Raw genomic sequence first — 20,391 nt, 5'->3', positions numbered from 1 at the left:
AATTTAAACTGAAATTTTAAATTCATACACACTTTACAACTTAATTCTTGTTAGGTAAGACACATATGCAACAGTTAGGTATCTTTATTATGAAATGTTTCGCCTACACAGTAGGCTTCTTCAGTCAAGTACAGAAAAGTTGATAGAAGCAGAAGATACTTGAAGACGATGTAATCAGTCCATCACCCTTAAAGTTTTGAGGTGGTCAGTCCCTCAGTCTGGAGAAGAGCATTGTTCCATTGTTTCATACTATGGAACAATGCTCTTCTCCAGACTGAGGGACTGACCACCTCAAAACTTTAAGGGTGATGGACTGATTACATCGTCTTCAAGTATTTTCTGCTTCTATCAACTTTTCTGTACTTGACTGAAGAAGCCTACTGTGTAGGCGAAACGTTTCATAATAAAGATACCTAACTGTTGCATATGTGTCTTACCTAACAACCTGTCGGTATTTTATACCATTTTAATGTTCAACTTAATTCTTGATGAGGCCTGGTCACAGATCGGGCCCCAGGGGTGTTGACCCCCCGGAACCCTCTCCAAGTATTAATTTTTTAAAGTTAGGTGCATATCAATTACAATGCTAATTTGAGGAAATGAGAAATGTAAATACATGAACATTTTATATCACTAATATTTTATTTTTAAATTTGTTAGGCCAGTATGGCAATATTTTGAGGAAGCAATGAAAACCATGCCTCACATTACAATATATTTCACTGGTATTACTATTCACATTTAATTATTAACAAACAAAAGCTGCCAAAATTCATTATTTTGATGAATGTATTTTTTCCACCACTAGCTGACTGAAGCCATACTCTACCAATAGTTCATTTTGTTTCAATCAGGAAAAAACTCTTAAGCTCAAAGAGGGGTCACATAGCAACTAAGGAATGGAAGTATTCAGGTTCAATCCGGGAAGGGGAAGACATGTCCAGCTCCTTGGATCAAGAGACCTTCACCGGCATCAGGGCACCTCCCTCGAGGGGATCACTAGCTCAAAAGTTACCTTATACCAATTTTAAAATCACAAAATTTGTGTGTTTTCTCTAACGTTTTTACTTTTGTCATTGATGTACCTGTGGCATGGACAGCCTCACTTAAGAATACAAAAGTAGGTGGTAGCTGAATTTCTTTAAAATAATTATCCCTTTCTTAAATATACAAGACAACCATCCACAAAGTACAAGAATGATGAAATGCACATGAAAGTTAATGTTAAAGAAAAATTAGAAGACTCTTTACATGGAAGAAAAAAATGGGCCAACAGGAATACTTGTCTCTACAAATTGGTTACATGTACTAAAAATTATAAAATTTTATGTGGAAAATATACTGACTTTTTAATTAATAAATAAAACACTAGTTAATACAGGTAAATACTTAAATATGTACTGTAGAGCAATAGGAAACAATAGGACTAGCACTGTCAAATGAGAAACTAAGATAATATATACTTTAAATGGGTTTCATAATGAGAGGCTCAAGAAAACCAGAAAAGTAACATACATAAAATGGGGAACTGTAGACAAAAATTTAATACTTAGTTTTTTTGTGCTTGGCCACAATCACTAGGAACAGTTCAAATATTAAGTAATCTTTAGAATGTAATGAACAGTGATATATGCTATTATTCTGTACAGTGAATCAGCCCTCAGATACAATACTTACCATCCCCTACTAAAACAATTCACTCATTTAGAGTTCTGTTCCTGAAGAAACTGGAAAATTGATGAAAAGTCCTTCTCAGCTAAACCAGAGTTGCACATCACTCGGTAAATCTGAAAATATTTGAAACATCTATTTATTATTAACCCTTTCACACATGGATTTTATTTTTTTATAATAATGCTTTATTTCTGTGGGCAAACAGATAATGTAGATACATAGGTAGATACATAAGTAAAAATAGTAGGAACCAAAAAATGCCACTAATTAAGCAATGCATTTCGGACAACTAATCATAAGGCTTAAAACTACTTATAAACTAGACATAAAATTGTATTCTTGTGTGATTAAATAAAATCACATGTTCAACAAGAAAGGCAGCTAATGACAAAGTGGTCAATTACACAACATTTACATATTATTTCAACAGGTTCAAAGATCTCCAGTTTATAATCTTGAGTTATAATCTTGTCTCAAGATTCTCCTTCCACTTTAGTAGTAATACTGCCAAATTGTCCTGTGGCTTGGTTGGGAGCAAACTTGGCTCATGTACTGAGGGTTTGTGGTTCAATTCCTGGCATAGGTGGAAATGGGTGGCATGCTTTCTTACACCTGCTGTCCTTATTCATCTAGAAGTATGAAGGTACATATGTATTAGTACACTGTTGTGGGTCACATCACAGGCAATAAAGTATTTTACCTTAGATACAGCTGGGATTTGAAATGAGGCAAGGTAAAAACAACAGCTCTTAGCCTGGAAAACTGATGAGTAAAAAAATACAACCATACTTGTCATACTTAAAAAAATTGCGCCGAGAGCATCTCTCGAGACAAATGTATAATCATATGAGGAAGATTCTAAGGCAACAAGAAGTTTCTCCACTGCACCAGAATTGGTGGTGCTGTGTGTGATTACCCATTTGCAGTTACAGATGCTTTACTACATTCCCATCTTCAGTGTTTAATTTGTTATGTTTTCTTTTAGTTTTCCATGGTTGTAGCACAAACAGTACTACTATACTTTTTCTTGCAGCCTATTCCAACAAGTTACCGCTATTGGTAAAGAAATACTTTCTAGCATCTTTTGACACCTACTGATTAATATACAACCATGACCTTGTGGTATCTATGCTAGTGGTACAAAGAAAATGGTCTTATTTGCTTTTTTTGCATCCTTTTAATGAAGAAAAGAAAAAAAGTAGTGCCAAGAATGAGGTGTGAAGGGATAGGAGACAGTATTTCTTATTCAAAAAAAAAAAAAAAACTTAATTTTGAGCATTCCAAAACTGAAATATTATTCGACTCTGGAAGAAATATGAGTGAGTGATATCACCATACCTGTACTGTAATGTAACATGTTGCATATGACTCGGCTAACCTGATGAGCAAGAGAGCCCAAAGGAGTTGGGGTGAGACTCTTAGTTGCTGCATCCTGAGCTAGACCCAGATCCTTTGCCATCAGTGCTGTTCCAAAGCCACCCTGTTTTAAACATGACATTAAAAAATCATATATACATATATATATATTTTTTTTTTTTTCAACAAGTCGGCCGTCTCCCACCGAGGCAGGGTGACCCAAAAAAGAAAGAAAATCCCCAAAAAGAAAATGCTTTCATCATCATTCAACACTTTCACCTCACTCACACATAATCACTGTTTTTGCAGAGGTGCTCAGAATACAACAGTTTAGAAGCATATACGTATAAAGATACACAACATATCCCTCCAAACTGCCAATATCCCAAACCCCTCCTTTAAAGTGCAGGCATTGTACTTCCCATTTCCAGGACTCAAGTCCGACTATATGAAAATAACCGGTTTCCCTGAATCCCTTCACTAAATATTACCCTGCTCACACTCCAACAGATCGTCAGGTCCCAAGTACCATTCGTCTCCATTCACTCCTATCTAACACGCTCACGCACGCTTGCTGGAAGTCCAAGCCCCTTACCCACAAAACCTCCTTTACCCCCTCTCTCCAACCCTTTCGAGGACGACCCCTACCCCGCCTTCCTTCCCCTATAGATTTATATGCTTTCCATGTCATTCTACTTTGATCCATTCTCTCTAAATGACCAAACCACCTCAACAACCCCTCTTCTGCCCTCTGACTAATACTTTTATTAACTCCACACCTTTTCCTAATTTCCACACTCCAAATTTTCTGCATATTTACACCACACATTGCCCTTAGACAGGACATCTCCACTGCCTCCAACCGTCTCCTCGCTGCTGCATTTACCACCCAAGCTTCACACCCATATAAGAGTGTTGGTACTACTATACTTTCATACATTCCCTTCTTTGCCTCCATAGATAACGTTTTTTCACTCCACATATACCTCAATGCACCACTCACCTTTTTTCCCCTCATCAATTCTATGATTAACCTCATCCTTCATAAATCCATCCGCCGACACGTCAACTCCCAAGTATCTGAAAACATTCACTTCTTCCATACTCCTCCTCCCCAATTTGATATCCAATTTTTCTTTATCTAAATCATTTGATACCCTCATCACCTTACTCTTTTATATGTTCACTTTCAACTTTCTACCTTTACACAAATTCCCAAACTCATCCACTAACCTTTGCAATTTTTCTTTAGAATCTCCCATAAGCACAGTATCATCAGCAAAAAGTAACTGTGTTAATTCCCATTTTGAATTTGATTCCCCATAATTTAATCCCACCCCTCTCCCGAACACCCTAGCATTTACTTCTTTTACAACCCCATCTATAAATATATTAAACAACCATGGTGACACTACACATCCCTGTCTAAGACCTACTTTTACCGGGAAGTAGTCTTCCTCTCTTCTACACACCCTAACCTGAGCCTCACTATCCTCATAAAAACTCTTTACAGCATTTAGTAACTTGCCACCTATTCCATATACTTGCAACATCTGCCACATTGCTCCCCTATCCACTCTATCATATGCCTTTTCTAAATCCATAAATGCAATAAAAACTTCCCTACCTTTATCTAAATACTGTTCACATATATGCTTCAATGTAAACACTTGATCTACACATCCCCTACCCACTCTGAAACCTCCTTGCTCATCCGCAATCCTACACTGTCTTACCTATAATTCTTTCAATTATAACCCTACCGTACACTTTTCCTGGTATGCTCAATAAACTTATTCCTCTATAATTTTTACAATCTCTTTTGTCCCCTTTCCCTTTATATAAAGGGACTATACATGCTCTCCGCCAATCCCTAGGTACCTTCCCCTCTTTCATACGTTTATTAAACAAAAGTACCAACCACTCCAACACTATATATCCCCCTGCTTTTAACATTTCTGTCATGATCCCATCAGTTCCAGCTGCTTTACCCCCTTTCATTCTACGTAATGCCTCGCGTACCTCCCCCACACTTACATTCTGCTCTTCTTCACTCCTAAAAGATGGTATACCTCCCTGACCAGTGCAGGAAATTACCGCCTCCCTTTCTTCCTCAACATTTAAAAGTTCCTCAAAATATTCTCGCCATCTACCTAATACCTCCCTCTCCCCATCTACTAACTCCCCTACTCTGTTTTTAACTGACAAATCCATACTTTCCCTAGGCTTTCTTAACTTGTGTAACTCACTCCAAAATTTTTTCTTATTTTCATTAAAATTTCTTGATAGTGCCTCTCCCACTATCATCTGCTCTCCTTTTGCACTCTCTCACCACTCTCTTCACCTTTCTTTTACTCTCCATATACTCTGCTCTTCTTATAACACTTCTGCTTTGAAAAACCTCTCATAAGCTAACTTTTTCTCTTTTATCACACCCTTTACTTCATCCTTCCACCAATCACTCCTCTTTCCACCTGCTCCCACCCTCCTATAACCACAAACTTCTGCCCCACATTCTAATACTGCATTTTTAAAACTATTCCAACCCTCTTCAACCCCCCCCCCCCACTACTCATCTTTGCACTAGCCCACCTTTCTGCCAACAGTCGCTTATATCTCCCCCGAACTTCCTCCTCCCTTAGTTTATACACCTTCACCTCCCTCTTACTTGTTGTTGCCACCTTCCTCTTTTCCCATCTACCTCTTACTCTAACTGTAGCTACAACTAAATAATGATCCGATATATCAGTTGCCCCTCTATAAACATGTACATCCTGGAGCCTACCCATCAACCTTTTATCCACCAATACATAATCAAACAAACTACTTTCATTATGTGCTACATCATACCTTGTATATTTATTTATCCTCTTTTTCATAAAATATGTATTACTTATTACCAAATCTCTTTCTACACATAGCTCAATTAAAGGCTCCCCATTTACATTTACCCCTGGCACCCCAAATTTACCTACTACTCCCTCCATAGCATTTTTACCCACTTTAGCACTGAAATCTCCAACCACCATTACTCTCACACTTGATTCAAAACTCCCCATGCATTCACTCAACATTTCCCAAAATCTCTCTCTCTCCTCTACAATTCTTTCTTCTCCAGGTGCATACACACTTACTATAACCCACTTTTCACATCCAATCTTTATTTTACTCCACATAATCCTTGAATTAATACATTTATAGTCCCTCTGTAGTGTATGTGTGCTTCTGGCAAGAGTGATGGAGTGAACAGTGGTGAGAGTGTTTTTTTGGGTCACCCTACCTTAGTGGGAGATGGCCATTCTGTTAAATAAATAAATAAATAAATATTTTTTTTTTTCAACACAATGGCCATCTCCCACTAAGGTAGGGTGACCCAAAAAACCTCTCACCACTGTTCACTCCATCACTCTTGCCAGAGGCACACATACACTACAGTGCAGATGCCCCTCAAAAGTGCAAATATCTCCAACCCTCCCACCATGGTAGGGTGAAAAGAAAACTGCCATCAATCATTTAATAGCCATCTTGAAAGAAGTGTTCTAACAACACAATTCAAATGAACTACAACATCCCCACCCCTCCTTCAGAGTGCAGGCACTGTACTTCCCCTCTTGATGACTAAGTCCAGCTAACCAGTTTCTTTTAAATCCCTTCATAAATGTTACTTTGCTAATATTCCAAACAGCATGGGTTTAAAGCAGGTCACTCCTACCTCCCACAACTACTGGACCATCATGACATGGTCTTGGATGCTCTGGAAGACAAACAAAATGCAGAAAGCCTTTGACAAGTGCAGTCATGGGGTAATAGCACACAAAATGCATGTCAAACGAATAACAAGGAAAGTGGGTAGATGGATCTATAACTTCCTAACAAATAAAACACAACGATTAATAGACAACAGAGCAAAGTCAGAGGCAGCTACAGTGAAAAAAACTGTGCCACAAGGTACAGTGCTCACTCACATCCTTTTCCTCATCCTCATATCTGACAGAGATGTATGTCTTCTTTTACTGATGATACCAACGCTCTTATATGGGTGTGAAGCGTGGGTGATGAATGTTGCAGCGAGGAGAAGGCTGGAGGCAGTGGAGATGTCATGTCTGAGGGCAATGTGTGGTGTGAATATAATGCAGAGAATTCGTAGTTTGGAAGTTAGGAGGAGGTGCGGGATTACCAAAACTGTTGTCCAGAGGGCTGAGGAAGGGTTGTTGAGGTGGTTCGGACATGTAGAGAGAATGGAGCGAAACAGAATGACTTCAAGAGTGTATCAGTCTGTAGTGGAAGGAAGGCGGGGTAGGGGTCGGCCTAGGAAGGGTTGGAGGGAGGGGGTAAAGGAGGTTTTGTGTGCGAGGGGCTTGGACTTCCAGCAGGCATGCGTGAGCGTGTTTGATAGGAGTGAATGGAGACAAATGGTTTTTAATACTTGACGTGCTGTTGGAGTGTGAGCAAAGTAACATTTATGAAGGGATTCAGGGAAACCGGCAGGCCGGACTTGAGTCCTGGAGATGGGAAGTACAGTGCCTGCACTCTGAAGGAGGGGTGTTAATGTTGCAGTTTAAAAACTGTAGTGTAAAGCACCCTTCTGGCAAGACAGTGATGGAGTGAATGATGGTGAAAGTTTTTCTTTTTCGGGCCACCCTGCCTTGGTGGGAATCGGCCGGTGTGATAATAAAAAAAATAATAATAAAATATAACCAAAATTTGATGGATGACAGTGTCGTCCATCAAAGACACTGCAAATCTCTAAGCGGACATTAACCAACACTTTAAATGGGCAGTAGAAAAAATATGAAGTTCAATGAAGACAAATTTCAATTACTCTGCTATGGAAAACTCAAGGAAATAAAAGCTGGATTGGAGCATAAAACAAATTCCAACCACACAATAGAGCGAAAACTAACGTGAAGGACGAAGTGACAATGTCAGAGAATCTCACTTTGAAAGATCACCACAATGTATCTACCCATCTGCTAGGAAAATGATAGGATGGATAATGAGAACCTTCAAAACCAGAGATGCCAAGCCCATGATGATTCTCTTCAAATTGCTTTTCCCTCTAGGCTGGAATACTGCTGTACACTAACAGCCCCTTTCAAGGCAGGCAAAATTGTAGTCCTTGATAATATACAGAGAACTTTTATGGCACATGTAAATATAAAGTACCTACATTATTGGGAATGGTTGAAGTCCCTTGATTTGTACTCCCTAGAATGCAGATAAGAAAGATACGTGATAATATACAATTGGAAAATCCAAGATGGACTAGTTCCAGATCTGCACACAGAACTCGCTCCCTATGAAAGCAAAAGACTTGGCAGGCAATGTAGAGGCACCACGAGTATGCCAAGAGACAACACAATAAGTGTCAGGTGTCCAAGCCTGTTCAATTGCATCCCAGCATACATAAGGGAGATTACTGGGTTGGCTGTCTTCAAGGAGCTGGAACGGCACCTAAAGTCAGTACCTGACCAGCTGGGCTGTGGTTCATAAGTCGGTTTATGTGCAGCCAGCAGTAACAGCCTGGTTGATCAGGCCCTGATCTACCGTGAGGCTTGGTCGTACACCAGGCAGCGGTGTGTGTGTGTGTGCAGGTATAACACACACACAAGCCTCCTGAATGCTCAAGTCCCTGGTACCCTTCCATCCAACCTTTCCTGCAATGATCTCCTTCCTTCCATCATGATTTATGCTCTTGGTCATCCTATTCTCACGTCTATCAATCCATTATAAAAAGAGTAATATTTTAACCAAGAACAAAGTCATGAAGAGGGAGGAATTGTAAGGACTGCAAACTCCCAGTGCAAAAGTCATAAGGCGAGCATTTTATCTCTGCACTAACAGTACAGTTTCAACTACAACTCATAAGTACAATTACATTTTCATACTGTTACATTCTTAAGTGCAAAATTTAGGTTTTAATATAAATCATCTAAAAGATTATTTACTAGAACAAACCTCATAATTGTTTGAGGAAGGTACATTTTCAAGTACCCCAGGGACGGGATTGTAAAGCTCACTTGACCAGCACCTTCCAGTAGCTGCATTAATAATGCTGGCCATCAGCTTTGCCTCTAGACCTAACCTGCAACAGGGGTCATTTCATACAGTAACCAGTGTTCTAAAGCCCTTTACAGCATTTCCTAAGGAGGATAATCATATTTAAAATACAAACTTATAATTATCCTATTCACCAGTTGTTGAAATGAGATTAACATCTTAATGACTACTAATTTCTAATTTAATTCTTTCACTGTCATGACCCCCAAAATTAAAAGTATTGACAGAGTTGCAACTTAAAAAAAAAAAAAAAAGTTATCTTCTGAAATGGTAGAATCATTTTCCGAGGGTAATGGCACCAAAAATATAATCAAGAATGATTGGTCATAGTTTAGACTGTCCCAATAATTGAAGCAGACCTAGTAAAAATCTATAAAACAGATTAGGGCTGAAAGGGAGGCCTACCCTTTCTCAGGGAAATCATGAAAAAATTAAATATTTCTGACACCTGAGGCCTATTTCAAGCTATATCAAGTCTGATATTGACCAAAATCATCTTTCACTAATATCTTTTAGTCAATTAATTGATACCAAGAAACAGGCAATAAAACCATAAAAACCACCCTAGACAACACCTCAAAGTAGCTATGTTAAAACAACAAAGACAAAGATTTGCTTACCCCATCATGTACTAAATGGGGCAGGATTTTTTTTTTTTTTTTTTTTTTTGCTGTGCACATCCACTACACAGACCCATTCTCTCATATCTAGACCAAAATTTAATAATCACAGCATATTTGAGGGTGATGTGCTTAAGGTGTTGATCTACATAAGCAACACCAGTGTCAGTAACAGATCTATATAGGAGATAGTGAAAGGGTTAACAAGTGCATTGTGTCATGTATACAATCATTGATCAAGAATTTAAAGAACAAAAAGGCACTTTCTCGAGTATCAGCTACTTGCATGTAATGTAAGATTCAAATAAAATCTTGTTTAGAAATACGTATACCACAATAACTCGATTCTTCTTTTAAATTGTTTCTGATTTAGTTTAAGCTATCCATTATACATTTTGTCATATTTTTTCCATTTTGTCTCTATACACCTATTAGTATATGAAGTTTACTCTATACTAGACTACAATTATTAACAGTATTCATCCATCTTTTAACCCTTTGAGAGTCAAAGCCGTAATTCTATGCCTTGTCCATAGGGTCCAAGCCGTAGTTCTACACCAAGAGCTCAGCTCACTCAGATAAGCTGCGAGTGGTAAATTTGGGCCTAGATATGAGAGAATGGATCTATGTGGTAAGTATGCACCATATAAAACAAATCCTGCAGCAAGCAGTGCACGAGAAAAAAAAAAGCTGGAACCGTGTTTTTAAGCCAGAGACTTTACAATGTATTTTCATATGGTTTTTATGGTTGCATTCAGGGTTTCTTGGTCTCATTTGATAGAAGATATATTACAGAAATAGAGAGGATTTTGATTGGTTTTAGTACTGAAAATAGTATGAAATTGAGCTCAAATTAGCGGATATGTTCGAATTTGCCGATGTTCAAGAGTAAACAAATGATATCACGCATCCAATACATGTTACCTGGTGGGTCTAATATATGTTCACGAATGCACTGACATTATTTATAAAATTATTACAATATTGTATAACAGTAAATTTTTTTTTTTTTTTTTTTGGTGTATAACAGTAAATTTTTGTATAACAGTAAATTTTTTTTTTTTTTTTTTTTTTTTTTTTTTGGTGTGAATAAAAATTCTTTTTGTTGAGGTGGTTCGGACATGTAGAGAGAATGGAGCGAAACAGAATGACTTCAAGAGTGTATCAGTCTGTAGTGGAAGGAAGGCGGGGTAGGGGTCGGCCTAGGAAGGGTTGGAGGGAGGGGGTAAAGGAGGTTTTGTGTGCGAGGGGCTTGGACTTCCAGCAGGCATGCGTGAGCGTGTTTGATAGGAGTGAATGGAGACAAATGGTTTTTAATACTTGACGTGCTGTTGGAGTGTGAGCAAAGTAACATTTATGAAGGGATTCAGGGAAACCGGCAGGCCGGACTTGAGTTCTGGAGATGGGAAGTACAGTGCCTGCACTCTGAAGGAGGGGTGTTAATGTTGCAGTTTAAAAACTGTAGTGTAAAGCACCCTTCTGGCAAGACAGTGATGGAGTGAATGATGGTGAAAGTTTTTCTTTTTCGGGCCACCCTGCCTTGGTGGGAATCGGCCGGTGTGATAATAAAAAAAAAAATAATAAAAATTCTTTGTGAATAAAAAATCAAAATGGAATTCATTCGTAAAGCCTGGAAGCATAACTAATAAACAGACGAAATGTTACTTTAGTGCCAGGAATGCCTGTATTGTTTATTCTGGACCCTATTTGGAAATTGGAATATTTTGAATTTTGTGTGAAATTATCCAAATTACCAATTTCTGATCACTTTACTGGGTAGTTGAAATAGTTGACTGGGCAGTTTCTTGTGCTCAGTTGATAAAACGGAAGTAATACTAGCAAAATAGCTAAGAATTTGGTCGACTGGAATAATGTAATTGGCCTAAAATAGGAGTCAAAGTGGGCAAAATCGCCAATGCGTAAATATCGCTGACGCATTAAAATTCACATGTAATTTCGTCAATTTTCCATCAAATTTTGTACTTTTTGTCTTATTACCTTCAGAAAAAGATTCTACCATTTCATAAGAAAAAAAATTTTTTGGAAAATTCTTGGACCCTGTGGGCCCTTAAAGAGTTAAGCAAGTTTCTTTAATATTAATGTACGTTACCTCATCCCAAGGTTCATGGTTTCAGCAGTTCCGATCATAGAGATAGCTAACAGCATGTTGTTGCAGATCTTAACAGCTTGCCCATTTCCCACTCCACCACAATAAATAATATTTTTGCCCATGGCAGATAATAGTTCTTTTGCAGCCATAAATTCCTTTTCATCTCCTCCAACCATGAATGTAAGAGTCCCAGCCTTGGCTGCATTTATACCTGAAGGACAATGAAACAATTTCACGATGAAACAGAGTAAATACACTGAGTATATTCCACATTATATTTTTTTTAAATTAATAGTGTCGGATGTTATTTATACAGCAGCAGTCTTTCTGAATATATGCCTTAGGAGCAGTAGCTACATAATAGCTTTCATCTAAACAGTTCAATGTGTACACATTTACATGTTTTGGGTTAAAATAATCACTACTTAATAGACATTTTTCACAAGTAGGAAAACAACAAGGAACGAGATTAAGCAAAGTTCATTAAGAGGTCAGAAGCAAACAGTACATACTTTTTTTATATAAAACGTTCTGAATTCATTGCTTCATCAATTAAGGAGCATATTCAAGAAGTGGGAAGTGTGACTTCCTATTAACAAAGTACAAGAACAGACTGACTAACAAACCTCCTGACACAGGGGCATCCATAAAGACAGCACCTTTCTTCAAAGCAGAGCCGGCCATCTCCTTGGACACACTGGGATCAATGGTGCTGCTGTCCACAATGAGTGTTCCAGGCTGTACTGATCTATTGGTATTGAAAAACATTTATACCACCAACAATAATACAGTGTAATGGTACATACACACAAAATTTTAAATAAATCTATGCTCTTTAAGACTATTCAACACATGATACAGGACAGTTATTCCTACAAATTCACAGCTTTTGATTATCCAAAGTTTTTACTAAGAGATAACCTGTGAACATTTAACCTGTTATTGAATCCCATTTTGCTATTCCAAAACATTACTTAAGGAAAACCTTAAGTATTTTTTTTTGCATTTTTTGTTTTTGCTCACAATCTTGGTTCTTGTTCTTCCTGATGCTGGTACAGCATTAACAACCTTCTATCTATTCTTCAATCTTTTTCAATGTATTTCTTCATAACTCTTAATTCTTAGAATTCAAAGCAATATAGTAGCATGCTTTAGACTTCCATGATATAACTTATATAATACTCTATATACAGTATTTCTATAATTTAGACCTGTGTAATACAATTTTATGTACAGACATTAAATATATCTGAAGGTTACTGTGAAGTTTCTCATTACATATAATCTATGCTCTCCTCGAAACAATTTTTTGTCTAAAATTTATTTTCAACACTGTCATATATTCTTCATGTTGCTCATTATTTCTGTTTCCTCTACATGGCATTTATCTACATTTATACATATAATACTGAGGTTTTCCCTGACGTTTCTCTCTTTTTCACAACGACTTTTATGGTTTAATTTACAAGAAAGTCACGAAGCTGCTCATCTCAATTACATCACATATAAGAAATTCAACTGTTTGCGTGGCAACTGTTATATAGTATTTAATTGTACAAAACTTTCTCATATCTCCGTTTCATACACAAACTTTCAACTACATCCATCCCCTCCCCTCACAAAACACTTACTCAAAAACACCTTTTTCTCCGGTATAGCACGATCTTACATGCTGCGAGTTAGGCAGCATGGTGATGATACTATCCACTTTACTTGCAACTTCAGCTGGACTCATTGCAATACTTGCACCTTCATCCTCTAAACGTTCCATAGCCTCAGGACTAACATCGTACGCCACAACACTATGACCCTGAGGAGATACAAAACATCAAGAGCAACAATCAGTATCTTCAAGCAAGACTTTGGAAAAATTATACACATCATGCCATAACCAGCTGTATAAAAACAAAATGGAATAAGACAAATTTTGAGATAACCCATGCACAGTAGTTCTCAAACTCCTTCACTCCATTCTTCCCACGAACAACCCACAATATCCTCCCTTTAGTTTTACCCTAAATGTACACTGTACTGTGCACAAATATCAAAAAAGGCATGTACACACATTTTACGACTTACTTACTTTTCACGTGCATGTATAAATTTTAAGTGAAAAGTTTCATTTTGTATTCTTTACATATAACCTAGTCATAGCTATATGCAACATTGCATTATAAGTCAGTACAAGCAATACAGGATCCTACAGCATAAAAAAACTTGCTTGATACTAGGTGTGTGTTAACATACCAGTGGGTGTAAGTTAATCTTGATGGCTGTTGTTGTGCCTAAAGTTGAGTATCAACGCTTATCAGTTAATTTTTAAGGTATTGGTACTGGCAAAAATTTTGATATCATTCCATCACTACTTGATACAATATATTTTAAAAAATCAGCTAACAATAAGTAAAATGAAGAGTCTGCAAACTTATACTGAGTTTGCAAAGAACCTAAAGTCCTAAATCATCATGCATTTATTTCACAGCATATCAGAAGTAAAGATCATGAAGAAACTAATAAAAAAAATTGTTCTTAGTTAAAAAAAAAATTAAGAAAACCACAATCCATAGAAACATCAAATAAAGAGTAGCATATACTGGCATGTACACCCAACTACATATTATATTTCTTTGTATAAAATGTATCATACCAAAATAAATTATTATTATTGTGTTAAAATACAGAGCTAGCAAAGTGAAATTTGAAGCACACAATGTTATCTTAAAATTTTGCATTTCACATAATGAACATATATACTTACCTAATTTTAGATAAAGTGGAATATGCACAGTGTACCACCTCTATTCCTTTGTCATGTCATAAGTATTTATCCCATTTTTTAATGCAGACATCTCAGTGCTACTACATGCAGTACACCAGTTTTAGTCTGACATACATAATATACAATTTCTTTAGCATTTCACCATCTAGATACAGCATCGAAAAGTATCTGAAAGCTATTTGAAGTCTGCCTGTAAAACAAATGATTTTCTTACAATTACATCTATGTTGCTTTTTATGCTGTAATTACTCCAAAGTCCCTTTGCTCAATCTTTTCAATATTTTGTAAATTCTGTCAATTCCAATTTTTCTGCCATTTTTCTGCAATAAAGTCAATCATACATCTACCATTCCACTTGTTCACTTTTGCCTAGTCTTCTTACAGAAACCTAGAGGTCTCTTTATTACTTAGTTGGCAGAGAATTTTGTCTCTCATTCAGATGTGTGTGTACATATGAAATAATACCACAGTGAAAATAGAAAATAAAACCAGAATGCCTTCATATGCTTACACACATCTTTGAAGATTGTGTAAGCACATGAAAGTGTTCTGGTTTTATTTATTTTCACTGGTGATTTTTTAATATTTGCAATCATGCATTTTATGTGTGCACATATATTTTATTCACTCTGGAAAATCGTTTATAGAAATTAGAATCATATGCTAAGAACTGAAAGACTCCACTAGTAACATGCCCTCATGAGGACATTTTTCCTCCTATCCCTTTTCATTTTTACCTAAACCAAAAATAATCTTCCATCCATTTTAATAGTTTGCTTTATATTCCAAATATTTTGTAGTTTCCTTAGTCATTCTTGTGATAGTGGGGTGGGAGGAATATCAAAAGCCTACTGGAAATCCAAATCCAAACTGAAATCCAAATTGCAGGAATTTTTTTTAAGTCATTTTGTTTCTTTGAATGGTACTAATTTCCAATTTTATTAACTATTACAAAGAAAATAAAAACCATACAGACAAACCAAACTCTCACCTTCTTTAATAAGTTGGTTGCCATTGGTCCACCCATATTCCCTAGTCCAATGAAACCTACTTTGGCTTGAGAGCTGCATTGTCTCTCACTACCTGCAAAAAGTATACATATATAATATTAGAAAAGCTATATTCACTTATACATTATGTAACAAAATATTAGATTAGATATAAACTCAGTATGCTTAAAAAGAACAATAATGTCAGAGTAAAAGGGGAGACAGATCAGGATGTACATATTTAAATACAAGTTAGATTTGTGGAGCTGGGAGGAAAAAGGGAATAAGTAAGTTTATTCAGGTAAACACAAATACAGTTACATAGATTATCATACATAGCAGCATATGCGTAAAGAACCTAGGATAACCCAAAAAGTCAGACAGAGTAACTAATTTCCACTGGGGTAGGAAGAACATGATTTACTTGTGACTGCTCTCCTATTCCCATGCCTCAAGCTAGTCTTTGCTACTGAAAACTTTAAGCATAACATACCCTGTAAGTACAGTATTACAGTACTGTACTATAAAATCTAGCAAATGCTACTTAGTCTAAATCAGAAAATAAAAGTTTAATATATACTTTTAGTCCTTCAGAAAATACAGTGGACCCCCGCTTTATGATCACCTCCCAATGGGACCAATTATGTAAGTGTATTTATGTAAGTGCGTTTGTACATGTATGTTTGGGGGTCTGAAATGGACTAATCTAATTCACAATATTCCTTATGGGAACAAATTCGTTCAGTACTGGCACCTGAACATACTTCTGGAATGAAATAATATCGTAAACCAGGGGTCCACTGTATTGCAACTTTTTGAGATCTTAGCATAGCTTTAAACTTGAATTCAAAACTGCAATTTTGTTAAGCAATTATTAAGAGGAACATGCTAGATCCTTGTTCAAAATTTTTTGATTCATTACTTTTATGGATCTGTTAGGCCAATCACAGCAAATGTAAACAAATATGAATCTAATGTAAATGAATCTACAGCTGGCAGAGTAACATTAAGGGTTAATATTTAGTTTTGTAAGCTATCTATACCCCAGGAAAAATTCATATTTCTTGTTCAATTTGTTTATTTGGAAATATTAGCCACAAATAGACTTTTATGAGACAAATAATGCTGGAGTTTATACTTGCATCCAGCCAATAAGCAACTCGTGGCTTGGTTGGCAGTATCCTAAGCTCGCACATTGAAGGACCGGGATTGATCACTGGCATGGGTGAAATGTTGAGCATGTTTCCTTACACCTGCTGCCTCTGTTCATCTAGGAGTAAACAGGTACCCAGGTGCTAGCCAACTGTTGTGGGTTGGATCCTGGAGAAGATGATTAAAGGCCCCCCACAGGAGAGTCCCCAATGATGCACTGACTATTGAGTTAACCTGGATGGCTAATCTTCCAAGTTAAATTCTGAACAGAATCTCATCTTTAGTGTTTCATCATACCAATATTTTATTCAGTCATCGATGGAGGTAAACCATTTACCCTCCCTTCTCAGTAAGCCATGTGACTATCTTTTATCACATAATATAACTTTCGCAGACAGTGAATTTGAGCTAAAATGCGAGTGTCACTGTTGCTTTATTATTGATTACATTAGGCGGGGATTAGGATGTGTTTGGTTTGGTTAGTTGCCTGCAAGATTTAAAAAAAAAAATAGTCTTTAAATAATTTATTCTTGAAACAGAATATACACAAAAAAATTTTTTTCAACTTCCAAAAACTAAATTATTATTATAATCAAAAAGAAGCGCTAAGCCACAAGGACTATACAGCACCAAAAACTAAAATAATGTCCACTGCACACACCAATTAACATCAGATGTCTTAAATTATAAATTTCATCTGAACTTACACCAACCCTTAAACTAAAGAGGTTGGATTATTTTTTGGTCAGGTTCCTTATTTTCAGATTTGTATAAGATATGATATGTTTGGATTTTTAACCAGGAGAGGGTTCGACCCCCAAGGACAACCCATTAAATTCAGTGCATCGGGGACTGTTGTTTATTTCCTCAAATCTTGTTCCCCAGGATGTGACCCACAATAGTCAACTAACACCCAGATACTTACTGATAAGTGAGCCAGGACAACAGGTGTTTCCACCCTTCAAGGACCCCAATGGAAATAAGTCACTGACTTTTTTGGGTTATCCTTGGTTCTCTACACATGCTATGTATGATAATCAATGTAACTGTGTATACCTTATGGAGATCAAACCATGGACACTCAGTATGCAAGATGAGTGCTCACCTATTTGTGGTTGCTGGGGTCGAGTCACTGCTCCTGGCCCCGCCTCTACACTGGTGAGTTTTCAACTGAGCCACAAGACATAAAACAATGACTATGACAAAACCAACCTAATATTGGACATTTTTTCTGGAATAAATTATCGCCAAACCTATAGGACAGGAGCTCCATAATTACTGCAGTTCCAATACCTTGGGTTGGTTAATGGAGAGTGGATTAAATCTACTACACTAGGGTCATTAAGGCTGCCAACATTTTTCACCACCACATAAGAATATATTTGAATCCCTAAACTAGGGAGCAAAGTAAACTTTCTGCACACAAACTGAGAGGAAATACTCTTCTCAGTGTACACATTCTGCCCCAATGCCTTGAAACAGGAGCTCCTCACCTGTATCAGGGAACCTCCTGACTACATTTATTTTTATATAATGATATAAGAAATATAATTTGATACAAGTGTAAACTCAGAAGAAAGTCACTTAATATGCAGTAGATTTCAGGCACTGTGACTTTTTTTTGGGTTATCCTAGGTAATACACAGAGTCTACCTGGAGGGTATTCTGGGAATCAATGCCCCTACAGCCCAGTCCATGACCAGGCCTCCCAGTGGATCAGGGCCTGATCAACAAGGCTGTTACTGCTGGCCACACGTAGTCCAACGTATGAACCACAGCCCGGCTGATCCGGCACCAACTTTAAGCATCTGTTCAGTTCCCTCTCGAAGGCAGCCAGGGGCCTCTTGGTGATTCCCCTTATGCATGGTTGAAGGCTATTGAACAGTCTTGGGCCCTGGATACTTACTGTGTTCTCTTATTGTACCAATGGCTCCCCTACTTTTCATTGGGGTATTTTGCACCGCCAGCCCCAGTCTTTTATTTCATAGGGAGTGATTTGTGTGTGCAGATTTGGAACCATTCCTTCTAGGATTTTTCAAGCGTAGATTACGATATCTCTCTCTCGCCTGCGTTACAGCGAATACGAGGTGTCCCGTAGCTCGATCACTAGAGCACTCAGCTCACACACTGAGGTCCGGGGTTCGAGTCTCCTCTGGTACGGCTGAAAAACATTAGGGATATGTTTGTCCCTATCCCTGTTCACCCATCAGTTTAAAATGGGTACCTGGGTGTTAGTGGACTGGTGTGGGTCGCATCCTGGGACAGTACTGCCCTAATTTGCCCAAAATGCTCTACATAAGTGGCATTCTATATAGTAGTATGTCACTGGTGTCAGCTATGGTCTGTATACCTTGTATATATACTTGTAGTAAATAGATATTGTTAAGTCAAGTGCTTCAAGCGTTCCTATGGTTATCCTATGCAATAAGTTACTGACTTTTTTTTGGTTATCTTAAGTAATTTACGCTATATATGATAACTGTAGTTACGTGTACCTGATCTACATAAACTTACAGTTAATAGGTATAATTGTAGCTACATACAGTTAATAGGTATAATTGTAGCTACATACAGTTAATAGGTATAATTGTAGCTACATACAGTTAATAGGTATAATTGTAGCTACATACAGTTAATAGGTATAATTGTAGCTACATACAGTTAATAGGTATAATTGTAGCTACATACAGTTAATAGGTATAATTGTAGCTACATACAGTTAATAGGTATAATTGTAGCTACATACAGTTAATAGGTATAATTGTAGCTACATACAGTTAATAGGTATAATTGTAGCTACATACAGTTAATAGGTATAATTGTAGCTACATACAGTTAATAGGTATAATTGTAGCTACATACAGTTAATAGGTATAATTGTAGCTACATACAGTTAATAGGTATAATTGTAGCTACATACAGTTAATAGGTATAATTGTAGCTACATACAGTTAATAGGTATAATTGTAGCTACATACAGTTAATAGGTATAATTGTAGCTACATACAGTTAATAGGTATAATTGTAGCTACATACAGTTAATAGGTATAATTGTAGCTACATACAGTTAATAGGTATAATTGTAGCTACATACAGTTAATAGGTATAATTGTAGCTACATACAGTTAATAGGTATAATTGTAGCTACATACAGTTAATAGGTATAATTGTAGCTACATACAGTTAATAGGTATAATTGTAGTTACACTGGAGTGTCTCATCAAGACTCACACACACACAGATCCTCTGAGGAAGGCCTCATCACTTTACCTGAGAAGTTACGCCTCAAATGAAGTCTCGCAGCTCGGCGAAAGCCCTTGGAAAATAGGGGAATCCAGGTGGTAGGAGACGCCATGTCCCACCTCTCCTCCTGTCTTGCTGCCACTGATCATCATCATTCATCATTATTCCATCATCATCAGACTGTCTCTCTAATCGCTGTTTTCTTTGCTTAAATGGGGCAACAGTTTAATAATAATACTAATATTACATTAATTATTATTATTATTATTATAAAAAAGAAGCGCTAAGCCACAAGGGCTATACAGCTACAACATTAATGACAATAATAATAATAATAATAATAATAATAATAATAATAATAATAATAGCAATAATAATCTTGATAACAATACTGATAATAATAATAAT

At 36.9% G+C, this 20,391-nt stretch overlaps 1 protein-coding gene across 1 annotated transcript; it reads right to left on the bottom strand.

The window, feature by feature from the left end:
- Nucleotides 1-701: 701 nt before the first annotated feature.
- LOC128695611 (3-hydroxyisobutyrate dehydrogenase, mitochondrial) lies at nt 702-20,166 on the bottom strand. The gene is made up of 8 exons (XM_053786332.2): nt 20,011-20,166; nt 15,591-15,682; nt 13,452-13,630; nt 12,447-12,568; nt 11,821-12,031; nt 8,989-9,115; nt 3,053-3,154; nt 702-1,787 (listed from the first exon to the last, which is right to left on the bottom strand). The coding sequence occupies exons 1-8, from the start codon at nt 20,093-20,095 to the stop codon at nt 1,701-1,703; spliced, it is 1,005 nt and encodes a 334-aa protein (XP_053642307.1). The 5' UTR covers nt 20,096-20,166; the 3' UTR covers nt 702-1,700.
- Between the last annotated feature and the right edge of the window lie 225 nt (nt 20,167-20,391).

Source organism: Cherax quadricarinatus, chromosome 42 (genome assembly GCF_038502225.1).
Source record: "Cherax quadricarinatus isolate ZL_2023a chromosome 42, ASM3850222v1, whole genome shotgun sequence".
NCBI lineage: Eukaryota > Metazoa > Arthropoda > Malacostraca > Decapoda > Parastacidae > Cherax > Cherax quadricarinatus.
This window is presented reverse-complemented; position numbering and strand designations above follow the sequence as displayed.